Source organism: Podarcis liolepis (assembly GCF_965112155.1).
Source record: "Podarcis liolepis genome assembly, chromosome: 10".
Lineage (NCBI taxonomy): Eukaryota > Metazoa > Chordata > Lepidosauria > Squamata > Lacertidae > Podarcis > Podarcis liolepis.
In genome coordinates, this window is record NC_139562.1 from 71,265,002 (window position 1) to 71,281,026 (window position 16,025).

General features: G+C 41.9%; 1 protein-coding gene across 8 annotated transcripts in view; it reads right to left on the minus strand.

Annotated features, from left to right (window-relative positions):
• Nucleotides 1–16,025, minus strand: part of CACNA2D1 (calcium voltage-gated channel auxiliary subunit alpha2delta 1) — a 368,618-nt gene that overhangs the window by 39,677 nt on the left and 312,916 nt on the right. For all 8 annotated transcript variants that reach the window (XR_014516731.1, XR_014516732.1, XR_014516733.1 and 5 more), the window contains 4 exons: nt 13,047–13,118; nt 11,819–11,890; nt 9,360–9,421; nt 5,326–5,402 (listed from right to left, as the gene is read on the minus strand). Coding sequence is in view for 5 of the 8 variants with exons in the window: in XM_083463958.1 (XP_083320084.1) it covers nt 5,326–5,402; nt 9,360–9,421; nt 11,819–11,890; nt 13,047–13,118 (283 nt within the window). In the remaining 3 variants the exon portion in view is untranslated. The remainder of the gene's footprint in view (nt 1–5,325; nt 5,403–9,359; nt 9,422–11,818; nt 11,891–13,046; nt 13,119–16,025) is intronic.

A 16,025-nucleotide genomic window follows, 5' to 3' on the forward strand; every position in this document is an offset into this window, starting at 1 on the left:
AAAGAGAGATCAAAGGTTCATTTTCTCTACAGCTGTACTCTGGAGAAAAGACAAACATCTCTGAAGACTTCAACCCATGTCTTGTTAACACTTTCTTTCATGTACCTTCTATATAATGCAGCTATTCCAAGGATCTGTGTAATGGAAATATTGACTCAGGGGGCTCCTAAGAAATTTCGCCCAGAATTATTGATCTTGCACTCAAGAATTTTACAGACTGCTTCCAAGTTCAGGAAGTCCAGAAATAAATTATGCAATATGCTGGGCCACCAAAAAAATAAATAAAAAATCCATCACATATGTATAAAACAGTTCTGACAGCAACACACAGTTAATTCATACATAATATGGAACAGCTATCTGGTGTATTTTGCTGCTCCCTGGAACATTTTCCTCCCAATATTAATAGGAATGCACACAGTACTTACTACAAGGGACATACAAAAGATTGCAATGTAGGAAGTTATCAGCAAGACAGATGACTGCTAAGTAAAAGTCAGACCCAAAGTCCTAAAGTCGGCCTTCCAAGCGAAACACAGTCATCCCTCACATTCTACAGCCCTCAGGAGGTTAAAACTACCTGTTTTTCCTCCCTGCACCAGACCACAATAATTACAAATTTTCTAGGCTTGCCTGTAAGTATGGGCCCGAAATTTGACATACAGTGGTGCCTCGCAAGACGAAATTAATCCGTTCCGCGAGTCTCTTCGTCTAGCGGTTTTTTCGCTTGCGAAGCAACCCTATTAGCGGCTTAGCGGATTAGCGCTATTAGCGGTTTAGCGGCTATTAAAGGTTTAGCGGCTATTAAAGGATTAGCGGATTAGCGGCTAAAAGGCTATTAACGGCTTAGCAGCTTAGAAAAGGGGGGGGGAGCGGAAAAAAATCGGAACACTTGCAAGACGTTTTCGTCTTGCAAAGCAAGCCCATAGGGAAAATCGTCTTGCGAAGCAGCTCAAAAACGGAAAACCTTTTCGTCTAGCGGGTTTTCCGTCTTGCGAGGCATTCGTCTTGTGGGGCACCACTGTATAGAATTCCTTTCCCAACAGAGATCAGGCAGATCTCTGTAGTGTTGGGTTGCTATCAGTACAGACTCAAATGTAATAGTTGAAGATATAGTTATGATTCCCTGTTTTTCCCTCTCATTCCTCAAGGCAAACACAAATATGATTTATTCATATTTATTCAGTCCAGGCTGAATAAATTATAGTTTGGTGCCCCTTAAAGTTTTTTCCCCCTTTCCATTTTTGTATTCTTATGCTGGTACATTCTTTCCTTTTCTCATTTTTTGCTTCTCACTTTAAAGACAACTTGAACAAAATCCAAAAAGGGCATAATCCAAATTACGTCCGCTCATATCACAGACCACATGAAGCATTCAGAACAATTAAACTACAGCACAAACCTAAGCAAGTTGAACTACTACATCATGTGTTGCATAGAATCTTTGCTAAATTCCAGAATACACAACTCCTACCTTGCAGGTGGGCTATTCAAAACATAAGCTATTGCTTCCTTAAAAAGACAGCAATAGAGGATACCCAGAGCACTATTTCTCTAGGTAACGTAAGCAAGGAGATGAGGGGGGAAAGTTATACCAGTGCAACTAGAGTAACAGAACATATTCTACTTGTGTACAGTACTTTTTGTACCTTGCAAGCTCACACAATGACTTGGAATCATGGCTCTAGAGTTAGGGAGTACATCATGGTAACATTAACGAATTTCAAAAGATTCTGACTTTTTAAATACAGTGGTACCTCGGGTTAAGTACTTAATTCATTCTGGAGGTCCGTTCTTAACCTGAAACTGTTCTTAACCTGAAGCACCACTTTAGCTAATGGGGCCTCCTGCTGCCGCCGCACCGCCGGAGCACGATTTCTGTTCTTATCCTGAAGCAAAGTTCTTAACCTGAAGCACTATTTCTGGGTTAGCGGAGTGTGTAACCTGAAGTGCATGTAACCTGCAGTGTGTGTAACCCGAGGTACCACTGTACTGCTTTAAAAAAGGTGAGAAAACAATGTTGCAGAATGGTGAGGCCAAACAAACCATAGTTTATGAAGGCAGGAAGGAGTTATTACCACATGCGCCCTCTTCACTCATCTCTCATGTCCAGAATGTGAAAGTGTGGTTTAATCTTGCGCATAATGAAAAACTGGTTTAAAGTAAGCACAATGAAAGCACCAAATCTGGTGTGTGATGAGTCCCCAAAGAGGGGAGAGCCTAGTTGGGGATGCACGCTGATGCTCATGCTTGACCTAATCAATCTTAGTTTAGATATAGTTACATATAGATATATGTAATGGGATGCATGAAGAAAAACACTGGCCAACGGTTACAAAACATTAAAGTATTAGGGCAACCCTTGCAGTCATCAGATGGTTAGGATCTAGATGTCAATAATGTTTCTCATGGCTAATCAAAATTACCCCACTACCTGCCTTTTCACTTATCATAAAACAGCAACATGAAATCATAGAATCTCAGAGTTGGAAGGGACTCCAAGGGTCATCTAGTCCAGCCCCCTGCAATGCAGGAATCTCAGCTAAAACATCCATGACAGATGGGTGCCCAACCTCTGCTTAGAAACCTCCAAGGAAGGAGAGTTCACTGCCTCTCGTGGGAGTCTGTTCCACTGCTGAACGGCTCTTACTGTCCATTTCCAAATGCAGAAATAGAACACTATAATAACTGATGCAAGTTAAAGCTGGCACATTATTCACTTGCTTTGCCTGACAACATGGTAGCTGAAGTTCAAGAAGTTAGAATGCCAAGATGAAAACAAGATGTAAACTGTACCAAGGTTAAGATATGTTACTTAGCATAAATTGAAGTCAGGGTTTTTGAAAGCATAGGTGTTTTTGCAGGGGGCAGGTGTCCTGATTTTCTCTATGAACCGGGAGGTGACAGAGTCAAATAAACAAGGATGAAAGAGCAACATAAATAGAAAAGAATATTGTGGAAAATACATCATTTTCCCTTCTCCGTCTTTCTAATACTCAACTGGCATGGGAGAAGCTCCAAGATTTAGGATACAAAGGAGAACATTCAGGAGGGATGGAAATAGAAGCAGACAATATGAGCAACAGTAAACAGAGGGGAAATTGAGCAACAAGAATATACTTGCCCTTTGGGACTGTGATAATCCATCAGAAGGAGAAGGCAGGGAAACAGAAAAAAACAGGGTAAAGCAAAAGGGGTCACAAACCAATATTTTATTCAACCAGCCCCTTGAATAAAAATATTGTGGCATAAAGAGAGATCAAAGGTTCATTTTCTCTACAGCTGTACTCTGGAGAAAAGACAAATATCTCTGAAGACTTCAACCCATGTCTTTTTTCAACACTTTCTTTCATGCACCTTCTATATAATACAGCTATTTCAAGGATCTGTGTAATGGAAATATTGACTCAGGGGGCTCCTAAGAAATTTCGCCCAGAATTATTGATCTTGCACTCAAGATTTTACAGACTGCTCCCAAGTTCAGAAGTGAATCATGCAATATGATGTCTCGCAAAAAGCATATACTTATCACATATCTATGAAACAGCTTTAAAACTAGCTTTGAGCTGGCAGCAACACATGGTTTATTCTTACATTATATGGAGCAGCTACCTGGGGCATATTGCTGCTGTTTTCCTACGTGAATAGGAATGCAGAAATACTTACTACATGGGACATTCAAAAGACTACAATGGAGGGAGATAGATGACTGCTAAGTAAAAGTCAGACCCAAAGTCCTAAAGTAGGTGAGGACAATGTGTGATCTGCCAAGCCAAACACAGTCATCAGTCATGTACTACAACCTTAAGGAAGCTAAAACAGTCTGGTTTTCTCGCCTGCATGAGACACAAGGTCACATATTGTGTAGGCTTGTCCTAAGTGCATCTTATTTCATCCAAGCTTTGGGCTGGTAGTTTTATGAAATTTTTACATAACTGGTTTTAACTGTTGCCTGCAATGTGTTATAGCATTGCTTTAAATTGTTTCAATGTGATTTTGTTATTGTGAGTTGCACTGGGTTCTCTTTGGGAAGAAAGAGCACATTATAAATTTGAAACAAGCTAGCATAGCAGCTAAAGTAGGATTCCCAGGTTAGGGGAAATTTGCAGGGCAGTTCTAAGCAGGAGGGGCTGCCTAGGCCATGGGTAGGCAAACTAAGGCCCAGGGGCCGGATCTGGCCCAATCGTCTTCTAAATCCGGCTGGCGAACGGTCTGGGAATCAACGTGTTTTTACATGAGCAGAATGTGTGCTTTTATTTAAAATGCATCTCTGGGTTATTTGTGGGGCATAGGAATTCGTTCATTAATTTCCCCTCCCCAAAATATAGTCCGCCGCTCCCCCCAAAGTCTGAGGGACAGTGGACCAGCCCCCTGGTGAAAAAGTTTGCTGACCCCTGGCCTAGGCCACCCCCGATAAATGACAGAAGAGTTCTACATAGGGCTCCCTTTGAAGAATCCCAGGGAAACTGCAGTAAGTTTAAAATACACCTGATAGGCTTTGTCCTGAGCCTAAACTCTGGGAATGCAGCACATGTCAGAGTTGAGAGAACTTCACTGACACTTTGATAGCAGCAGTGGCTACAAGAAGCAACACTTAGCCCAAGGAGGAGGTAGCTGGCAGGCAGTGCTGCCCCCTAACAGGGAAGCAGGCATGTGGGGGCTGGCTTAGGACAGAGCAAGGCTGGTCAGGCAGCGCCCCATTCACACTTATGGACCAGCCTCCACGGCTTGAAAGCCATACACAGCTTAGGACCTGATGGAACAATTTGAGACTACTAGAAAAGAATCCACGTTAGACGCAATCCAGGTTATATCCACTCATACCACAGACATTCAGAACAATTCAGCTACAATCCAAAACTTAGGAAACCTGATCCAGAGATTGATCTAAATCACAATGAGTTCCAGCTAAGACACACTATGCACACGACCTAGGCTAGATTTCAAAAGGCACAACTCATACCTTGGAGATGGACTATTCAATACATTAGCTATTAGACCCCTAAAAAGACAGCAACAGAGGATATCCAAAGCATTGCTCCTCTAGGAAACATAAGCAAGGAGATGAGAGAGAAAGGTTGACCAGTGCAATTTGAGTAACAGAACATATTCTACTTGTGTAGAATACTTTTTGTACCTTGCACGCTCACACAATGACTTGGGATCATTGTTGCAGAGCTGGGGGCACAGAATTCATGGCAATACTGCTGAACTTCACAAGAGCTTCATGGCTTTAAAAATGTTGCGTTAGAAAAAGGACAAGAGAACAATTCTACAGACTACACAGCAATACTCAGATTTTGGAGAAAGGTCACGACTACTTACATTTTGCCTGAGTTAATGCTTCCTTAATGTTGGCTTTTATGTAGTAAAAGCTGTAGGATGGTAACACCAAGGCCAAACTATATAATAAATAAATCAACATTAAATGGTGAGAATAAAGCCACATTTCAATACCACAGAGCCTTATCAGCCTAGCATTTTCCCTAGCTTTGATGTGTAAGAAAATCATGGAACATGTGATTTCATGCCATACATTTGCTTGGCTAACTACTTCACTAAATCCTCTTACTGCTTTCTGCTGCATCTGAACTCCACTCCTCCAAATTAAACGTGTGGTACCGAGAATGAGGTCCTTATCAACCCCATCTTGACATTTACAGAACAGTCACCATTTTTCATGGCTTTCTTTAACAGAAAATTAGTATCGCAGGATAGATTAAAGCTTGCACACAACTTGAAAAACTAGGATGAGTTGAAGGGAGAAGGCAGGTAAGGTCTGTTTATTGAGACAGTGATTGTCATTTACTTCTGAGTATTCATGCATTGCAGTAACTGAGCATTAAGTTGTTTTGACAGGAGAGTTGAAAGGCTCAATCCACATGGGGTTTTCTACAACTCAATTTGTTTAAAAATAAACCAAGTGAGTCACATTTGTACCTTACACACTGAAGGAACTGTTGCTCTCTGAGTGAGTATGTTTGGCTTCTTAATGTGAGCTGCAGTTTTGTTATTTGTACCAGATTGGGAAGTGCTTCAGGAGCCAAATACAAATGGGATAGATCTATTTGCATGTCTATAGCATTTTAATAAGGTCGGCGGTTCGAATCTCTGCGACGGGGTGAGCGCCCGTTGCTCAGTCCCAGCTCCTGCCAACCTAGCAGTTTGAAAGCAAGTCAAAGTGCAAGTAGATAAATAGGTACCGCTCCGGTAGGAAGGTAAACGGCGTTTCTGTGCGCTGCTCTGGTTTCACCAGAAGCAGCATAGTCATGCTGGCCACATGACCCGGAGGCTGTACGCCGGCTCCCTCAGCCAATAAAGCGAGATGAGCGCCGCAACCCCAGAGTCAGCCATGACTGGACCCAATGGTCAGGGGTCCCTTTACCTTTTTTTTAAAACCACACTGCAGTCAGTTAACATATTAATGCTGCTCTACAACCATCTTTTGCAAACTGGTTCCCTTCAGGTGGTCTGCAATACAACTCCCATCAGCCCCAGCCAGTGTGGCCAATGCTGAGGGGTGATGGGAATTGTAGTCCAAAACATCTGGAGGGCAGCAGAATGAGAAAGACTTCTCTAAAATGTCCCAAGAGCTTTGCATGGCCTATAGGATTTTTGCTTTGTTCTGCAGAGTTGAAAGGTCCAATCCAGATTTACCACTAGCCTGACTTCTATTTAAATATACATTTTGGCTAACTACTACTACTATTGCTAGTAGTAATAATAGTTGTCGTTATCAGCCATTGAAGACACTATTTCTTAGCAGGAGACCTTGTAGACTATGAATTTTAATACCACCTATGGCGAAACAAACTTTTAAAAAATAAATAAATTCTACCACTGTAGCCCTTGGCTGTCATTAACATGGAGCATATCTGCTTATTATGTAATATTTCCAGCAGATGCCTGTGGAGGAACATTGAAAGGAAACTGTGGGATACTCAGCTACAGACATGATAGTCAATTGCCATTTGAACTGTACACAGCAGAATTACTCATTATTTGGTGACAGCTTTCCACCAATTCCTCTCAAGGGAAATCAGAAAAGGCTTCTCTGTTATTAGCAGTTACTGCTGAACAGAACCCACTAATTAACATCTATAATTTTATGTAGAAATATGTCTACAGAAATGTGGTCTCCAGGGAGACTTAACTGCTGTTTTTCCAGGAGAACAAAAAGAGATTTTTTAAAAAAATATCAGCCCAGAGAGGAATCAAACAAGACTTTGAAGATTAAGTCTGTCAAACAGATAACCAGTGAGGTAGAGCAATAAGACAGGAAATCCCCTAATTACAATTTTGGGCAAGTAAACAGGAAACTATGGTTGCTAATGATAGATAACATCAAATGTTGTCATTCATTTTTGAAAGATCCAAAATCTAATAATTTTCACTACTTCAGTTTAAGTTATTGTCAAATAATATAAATCACCAGAAGGCAGATAGGAAGGAAATTATTTCAGACACAGAATCTGCTCCAAGGGTTGCTAGGCTTCCAGAATAGTATATTTAGTGACTCAAGCTGCACTTACAACCCCGCTGCACAACAACAACAACAACAACAACAACAACAACAACAACAACAACAACAGCCTATCTGGGCTTGGGGTTAGTTGCCAGATTCATGTGTGCAACATCCAGAATTGCATTTGCAAGCACGTTATGAATGAAGATCAACATGATTCTTTTATTTAGTCTACATGCTTGACCTGTAGAGTCTATAGACATGCACTAAAGAGCCAAATTCAGCCCTTTAGAGATGGCAGAATGTATAGGAGCTCTCCCTAGTTTGGTTAAGCTGAAGCATGCAGGGTGGGTTATGGTGGTAGAGTAGCCTAGTAGCAGCAGCCAGTGCGACTGAATTTGGCAACACGTTCAGTTCCCTATACAGTAAAAGGTAAAGGTACCCCTGACCATTAGGTCCAGTAGCGGATGGGGTTTTGCACTCATCTCGCTCTCTAGGCCGAGGGAGCCGGCGTTTGTCCGCAGACAGCTTCTGGGTCATGTGGCCAGCGTGACTAAGCCGCTTCTGGCGAACCAGAGCAGCACACAGAAACGCCATTAACCTTCCCGCCAGAGCGGTACCTATTTATCTACTTGCACTTGACATGCTTTCGAACTGCAAGGTTGGTAGGAGCAGGGACCAAGCAATGGGAGCTCACCCCCCGTCACAGGGATTCGAACCGCCAACCTTCTGATCGGCAAGCCCTAGGCTCTGTGGTTTAACCCACAGCACTAGAAAGCAAATACAGGCTCAGTCCACCTGGACTTTCAGTATCAGCCACAGCAAAAAAAAAGCTTCTGCTCTTGACTCTGCTACCACTAGAGTACGCCAAGCTCCACCCAATGGACTAGTATTAGATATATTTTAGAATCATAGAATCATAGAGTTGGAAGAGACCCCAAGGGCCATCGAGTCCAACCCCCTGCCAAGCAGGAAACACCATCAGATCACTCCTGACATATGGTTGTCAAGCCTCTGCTTAAAGACCTCCAAAGAAGGAGACTCCACCACACTCCTCGGCAGCAAATTCCACTGTCGAACAGCTCTTATTATTATTATTACATTAGAAGAACTTAATGGGGAAGGTTTAACCTTTGTAAGGGGGAAGAGGCCTTGTGGAAATTACCTTGTCTTTTTGTTTCTGAGATTTAATATATATCTTCAATTGTATTGTTGTTTTCATTTCAGCTCATTAATGCCATTTTCCTCCCTCTATATTACCATTGTGTGCACATGCGTTAAAAAAACACCACTGGGAAAAAGGCAGTTTTGGGGTAATCGTACATGACTGCAACAAGGTTCTTTTGGTGGGATGTTTACCAGTGTGTAGGAGCTCTTGCGCTCATCAATTAAACACCAGAGAGAGAGAAATGAAGATGAACTGAAAGATGAAGCCAGCTGAGCATGCTCCATTTCCAAAATTAATTTTAGAAATTGTCTTAGTTAAACTGGAATTCTGAAGGAGCAGAACGCAGACCAGAGCAAAGCAATGTGGAAATAAGGGAAGATAAAAGGGGAGCTCTGCCTTTGCTAAGTCTATGATTCTGGTGATAATCTGCCTAACCTCTGATGACAAAACAGGCAGGAGAACGTGGCCATATAGATACTGCATCCTAGGTTGAAAAACGCCATAAAGACATCACTGAAACATCACTAAAAGGGCGGAACAGGGGCAGGGCAGGAGGGGAACAGGGTGTTTGTGGATTTTTCATTGGCTTTCAATTATACACAATTTCACTGACACGTGCGGTGCCTCCGAACGTAACCCCCACATAAACGGAGGGCTGCCTGTATAACAAAATTTGCCAGGTTAAGGATATAAGGATATTTTCAACACAACCAGAAATTTTATTACCTGTAATCAGTACCATTTACAGCTGTCCATGTGTATGTTCTGTTTCCTCTGTCAATGTAGCGCTGCAAAATATTGAGGAAGACCATCATTTTCTCCATGATCTCAAGAAAGCTACAAAAATAGTTTTTTTAAAAAAACCTACAAGATTCAAGAACAAATCCTCATTGCAATGTATTACAATTAAAAACTTCCTATTACTTTACATATCTAACAATTAAGGCAAGCGTCAAACTGGGTGCCATGTAAATTCAGCCTAATGTTGTCCAAAATTATTTTCTTTTTTTTTTTTTTCCTTTCTGGCAATTTAGATTTCCCCTACATGTTAAAACAAAATGACAACAGTAACACAACCTTAAAATTGTCATCCTATAAAACCTTAAGACTGTGCAGTTGATAGATAAGAAACATGCCTAGCAATATGAGAAACTCTCACATTATTTATGTGTGAAACTCTGTGCCTGAGATGCTCCCACAGAGAAAAGGAGTGCTGTGCTAACTGCTGCTCCACCATATGCATCAGCTGTTAGGCAGGGAGGCTGAGCAGCGTGAACAAAGCCCAGGTCTCTTCCTCTGTCCTCAATGACGTCCTTTTCGGGCGCTGGAGAGGGTCTCCTTGTGAGCCACAAGGTCCAGCTCTCTCACACCATTTCCTGGTCTGATTCTATTTATTTATTTTCCAGCACCGTTTGTAAATAATAATAATAATAATAATAATAATAATAATAATAATAATAATAATAATAATTTATTATTTCTACCCCGTCCATCTGGCTAGGTTTCCCCAGGCACTCTGGGCGGCTATATACAATTGTGCATGAGTAAAATGACCAATTTGAAAGCTGCTACTGGCAACCAAGCCTATGGATTTCTTCACTCTAGGCTATGGTAATGGAAAACATAGCCTCACTGAACAGGACAGCCAGCATGCATCGATAGAAGCACAAATATAAATGTGTTACTGGAGGGCAAGATTAATCTGAAATTTTCAATTCACGTAATTACAGAATGAATGAAGGAGAGGCCACATGATGGAAAATTTTAGAAGGTCCCTGGGCAGGCTGTAGAGATTTAATCAGAGTTAATACATCCCAAAGGAGCAGGTTTATTCAGTTTTCATCATTTAAAGTGTAACTCCTTGCCAGCTGTAGCATATTACAATGTTATACTGAGAGACACAGATTTATAGGAATGCCTGTGATAAAAACTGTACAGCTGCTGCGCTGCAGAGTTACTAATAATGTTCAAATGTGCCGCAACAGGTCTCTTGCTTCTATCTACGTACAATTTAAACATAAACATTAACAAGATTTTGATTTTTAGGAGTTTTGGAGAGAGCAGAAAAAACTTTTATAGAGCACCTGTTTTTATGGCTAGAGCACATGTAAACATTCTGAGGAAAGTTGTGTGGAAATGTAGCATCTGAAAATGACTTGGTTTGATGTGATGTAAGTTTAAAGGAAAAAATGTATATGTGGTCTGCTTCCAAATGCATAACTACCATTTTAGGGTTCTTGGCAAGTTGTGACAACATGTTGTCTCTGTCCTTCTCAAAGCAGAGCTGAAGAACAGCCCGACAGTCACATCCCTTTGTGGGCCACCTTCTGAGGGCTGACTGCCAGTAGGTCCCTGGAGCAGTCAAAAGTCAGAGGTTTCTACGCACGCACACCCACCTCGGCACCCTCCTTCCAAGAAAGAAGGAGGCATTACCACAGTTCAAGGATAGATTGCAGCCAGACAAAACGTCTCATGAAGTGGACCAGTGAGGAAGCATTCCGTTTTCTCCAAAGGGCCAAACAGAGAGGCCTAGGAATTTGCATTTTGCGCCCAGGCCCAATGTCCCCCACCCAGAGGTCAGGAGCAGATCTACTATGAAATTCATGAAGCTTTCAAAAATGGGCCTATCAGACCCAATTTGAGTTGCATGACTCAAATGGATTACTTTTTTCTTGCATATATTTCAACAACCCCAAAGTCTGAGAGTCAGTAGCAGAGATGTTGTAAAGGTGTGGTGATCTGTCATGGAACAACCCCATTGAACAAGGTAACAGTGGTTACCTAGACCTAGATGGTTGCAAAGAGGGTTGAAAAGAGAAGCTTCAGGGCTCCCAAAATGTAGGTACGCCACTGCCAGAGGTTCAAACCTCGAGCTAGGATTTTTTTAAAAAAATCCTCCTACACAGATTGTGGCATCTGTGAACACAGTCAAAGAAGAGCTCTCCCTTAATTTGAGGTGAGAGGTTGATCCATGTGCAAATGCCACGACAGCTTCTCTCCCACTACAGCTTCAGATTTGAAGACCATCAACATCATCACCATCATGTATCAAATGCATGATGCTAATAAGCAATTGGAATCTTGTTGTTTCAGACAATTCCTAACATGCACTTGCAGGGGCTTGGACTCGGTGATCCTCGTGGTCCCTTTCAACTCCACAATTCCTTAATTCTATGATAACTCACCTCATCTTGAGACTTGACCAGTGTTCTAAATGTCCTATCTCCGCTTTCTCCATCTATCATTTTTTTCCGAATCTACAATCAGGAGAATTACAAAAATAAAGAAGCAAATCCAATGTATTCAATAAATTTCACTAATTTTGAACAGGGTCGTGATCATTTCCTGCACTGTGTAAGAAATCATAAACTTTAAACAAGATTTGCCTAAATGCCACGCTCGAGGCTACGTTAAACTGCATAGCTTATTCATTTCAATGAAATCACATGCCCTCCAACGTTTTGGGAAGGCAAAGGGGGGGACACACCCCACACCATCCCACCTGCCCACCCTCTATTCTCCTTCATCTCCCCCCCCCCATCCACCCAATCTCTGCTTGCCCTCGTCCGCTCACTGCTCCACACGGAATCGGGTGCCCTGAGATGAAGGCAGAGCCTGGAGTGGCTTCAAAGAAAGTGGGGTACTTGTCAAGCATGGAATCACTGGCCGCCCCATGAATTGCCATGCTGGCCGCAGCCCAACAATGCATGGATCAAATCCCCAACATCCATTTTAGCAAGATTCTTGGAAGCAGAGCTTATAAAAATTTATTCCCAGAACCCATTGTAGTTCAGAGCAGCCAGAGGTGGGCTGAGTAAAATTACCCCTAGGTGTAAAATATTCAGAGCTTGCTTAATAGAATCCCAGCATCTGATTTCTGACTCTGCACTGCAAGCAGGGTTCTCTGCACCATAAGGATCTTTGAGAAGGGGCTTTCTGGTTGTGGTAGTCAGGGTCATGTGATGCCCTCCCCTAGCAGGCCTTCCTCTCACTGATATTGCTTGAAAAACAGGCATCAGATAAAAAGCTCCTGGTGTGTGTTGAGCTGCTTAAGGTTACATGTGCGCTCATTTAGCAGCTGGGTTGGTTTTATGAAAACTCCCTTTTCTTACTTATTTTACTGATAGTTGTTGCTGTTTTAAAACTAGTTGTAAGCCACTTTAAATTAAACACTGTGTGTGGGATAGAGCTTTACTTGTCCCAGAAAACAAATAGCTTACCTAACAATGAAGACAGTGGACTCAACTACAGTCTAAAACAACGTTTTGAATTTGTTATAAACATGCAACACCAGATGGCACCAGAGAGCAAAAGAATTCTATACAATTTTTACATAATGATTTAATTTCTGACTTATTTATAGCGTTTTTTCCTATGTGTAGATACACCCAGTGATTCATCAATATCATTTACCTCAACTTTAATTTCGTTTTCCAGCTCTGCATCCAGGAAATCCAGCGTCACTGGCTCCTGAGATTTAGGATTCTGAAGAAGAAGTGTCAAACCAGCATATAATAAACATATTTCTTGCCATGTTGCATTCAGGATTAAATTGCTTGAATTGCTTCAAATTCTATCTTGAAACTCATGGGGTTCATAAAGGTGGAATTACTTACCTCTCCAGTTTTTAATCAGTACAGCTATAAAATATGTGGTCTTTCCATTTAAACAAACATATATATGTGTGTGTGTGTGTGTGTGTGTGTGTGTGTGTGTATGAATGAGATAATTGGACAAGAGATAATTAGTTTACCCCAGAATGTAGAGCTTGGTAATGTACTGAGGCTCTTTCCTCGATCTAAATTATTTCACAAAATACATGTGTAGAAACTACAATTGAGAAGGCAGACACGGCATCACGAGGACACAAAGAAGGAAGGCAGGAAGAAAAGTCAATGACTTTTTATAGCTAGTCTCTACAGAGAAGAGTTAGGTACAACAGACTTGTTTTTCAAAGGAGTAAAAGCACTTATTTTTGAAATTAATGGCAGAGGTTGATGGGCAAAGATAGGAATCAAAGGAGGAAGGATTAAATTCAGATTAAATTCAGGAAAAATAAGGGAAGGAGGGAAGTCCTCATTGTTGAAAAGGGATCCAATCCTGACAGATAATTTTGAAAATATCTTCAGAAAGATTAGTCCTCCTTGCTGGTACAATCGGGTCCTCACTACCACAAAGTAGCATAATACCACTCCTGATAGCAAGGACAGAGAACCTGTGACCCTCCCCAGGCTGTGGGACTCCAAGTCCCATCAGTTCTAGCCAGCATGGGCAATCCTCGGGGAAGGGGAGAGCTGCAGCTCATGACCATCTGAAGGGCCACAGGTTCTTCAACACAGACTTGGGAAATTCAGTCACGGCCTACCTTCTACGAGGATGGATTGCCATGGTTGTAGATAGAGGCACATTCCTACCTAAAGGTAAAGGTAAAGGTACCCCTGCCCGTACGGGCCAGTCGTGTCCGACTCTAGGGTTGCGTGCTCATCTCGCTCTAGAGGCCGTGAGCCAGTGCTGTCCGGAGACACTTCCGGGTCACGTGGCCAGCGTGACGAAGCTGCTCTGGAGAGCCAGCACCAACGCAGCGCACAGAAACACCGTTACCTTCCCGCTATAAAGCGGTCCCTATTTATCTACTTGCACTTAAGGGTGCTTTCAAACTGCTAGGTGGGCAGGAGCTGGGACCGAACGACGGGAGCTCACCCCGCCGCGGGGATTCGAACCGCCGACCATACGATTGGCAAGTCCTAGGTGCTGAGGTTTTACCCACAGCGCCACCCGCGTCCCACATTCCTACCTAACTTGCCTTAAAGTCTTACAGTGCTCAGACCTGCTAGACCTAGGCAATTCTCTCCTTACCACTCCTGCAAAAAGGCAGACAAGACCCATGTCAACTCACTCTTTCAGCACTGACATTTCAGGGAAAACATTATGTACATTCCTTTGACAAAAAGCACAATATAGAGAGCCACGGAGTAGTCACCTGGGGAAGGGAACATTGGTAATGGTTGCCACATGGGAGAGATTTAAAGCAGCCACCATCTAATGGAAGAAATTATGCCCTGGTCTTTGTTGAGGTGAATATGTACGTGTTTTCCTAAATGCCAGAAGATAAAAATCTATGTTCCCATACTTGTCTGTTCTCATACTTCACTGATTCCAGGAGAAATTCAAAGATATGATGAGAGCAGTCGTGTCCATGACATCTGAAGAGGGAAAGTCTACGCACATAGACTTTACACACATAGACTTTCAAGTGTAGGATTCCAGATCATATAAGCATTTGTGTATAGATTTTCCCTCTTCAGATGTCGACACTCAAGGCAGAGATATTAGGAGTGAGATGCGTGATGCTGGTGTCAGACTGGTGCGCCCCCAATCTCGGCTCACACACTGAGTCGCACACTGACTGCAATGTATTAGCAAAATGTCAGAAAGGAGTTTGAGTCGCCAATAGTTCCAGTGATTTTAGCAGAACCATGTGCAAGGAAGAGATGCAATAGTCCAGAATCTGTCAACAGTTCTACAAGTCAATGACCGAGAAACTGCTTAGAGATAGAAATAAGAAAGTTGGCTCATTATGTTCATCTGGATCATATTAACAAGGTACTAAATAGAGAGTGTGTTCTTTTTTGTTGTTCTTTTTAGAAACTTGCTTCAATAAGAGAAACAGCAGAGGAAATCTTGCCTTGGATATGAAAATATTCAAACACCAATTGAAATAAATGTAGATCATTGCTGGTACAATTATACGCATTTGACAACTGCTAAGCTCTTATTCATTTAGACAAATAAATCAACTTTAGTGAAATAAATCATTGAGAGAAAATCAGTGGCGTAGCGTGGGTTGTCAGCACCCGGGGCAAGGCAAGTAATTTGCGCCCCCTAACCCGTGGATTTGCGCCCCCTAACCCTAACCCCCAGATGTTGCGCCAGGTGCGACCGGCCCCCCCTGCACCCCCCACGCTACGCCACTGGAGAAAATAATGATAAAATTAAAAATGAATAACAAACACAGTTAAAAGAAGACAAGACCTTAACCTTCACAAAGTCTAGTTCTCAAATGTAAAGCAAATCAAATTTAAATAATAAATTCCTTACATGCAATGGAATGACATTAGAAGGATCAAACCCAGGCAGCATGCATGAAGGCATTGCCGTGGCAAAAGCAGCATTGCAGTCCATATCCCGTTCCAGTAAACAAAGCAAGGACACAAAAGAAAACAATGTGATAAATAATCCATAATACAAGAATCAACCTTTAAAAAAAACACACTCAAAAAATGATAGCATGGTTTAGTCACAGTTACGGAATCTAAAAGTTTAGGCTATCTCTGAATAATTATAAATATGAAATGAATGTTTACAGATAAAGCAAATGGATCCCTAATAAAA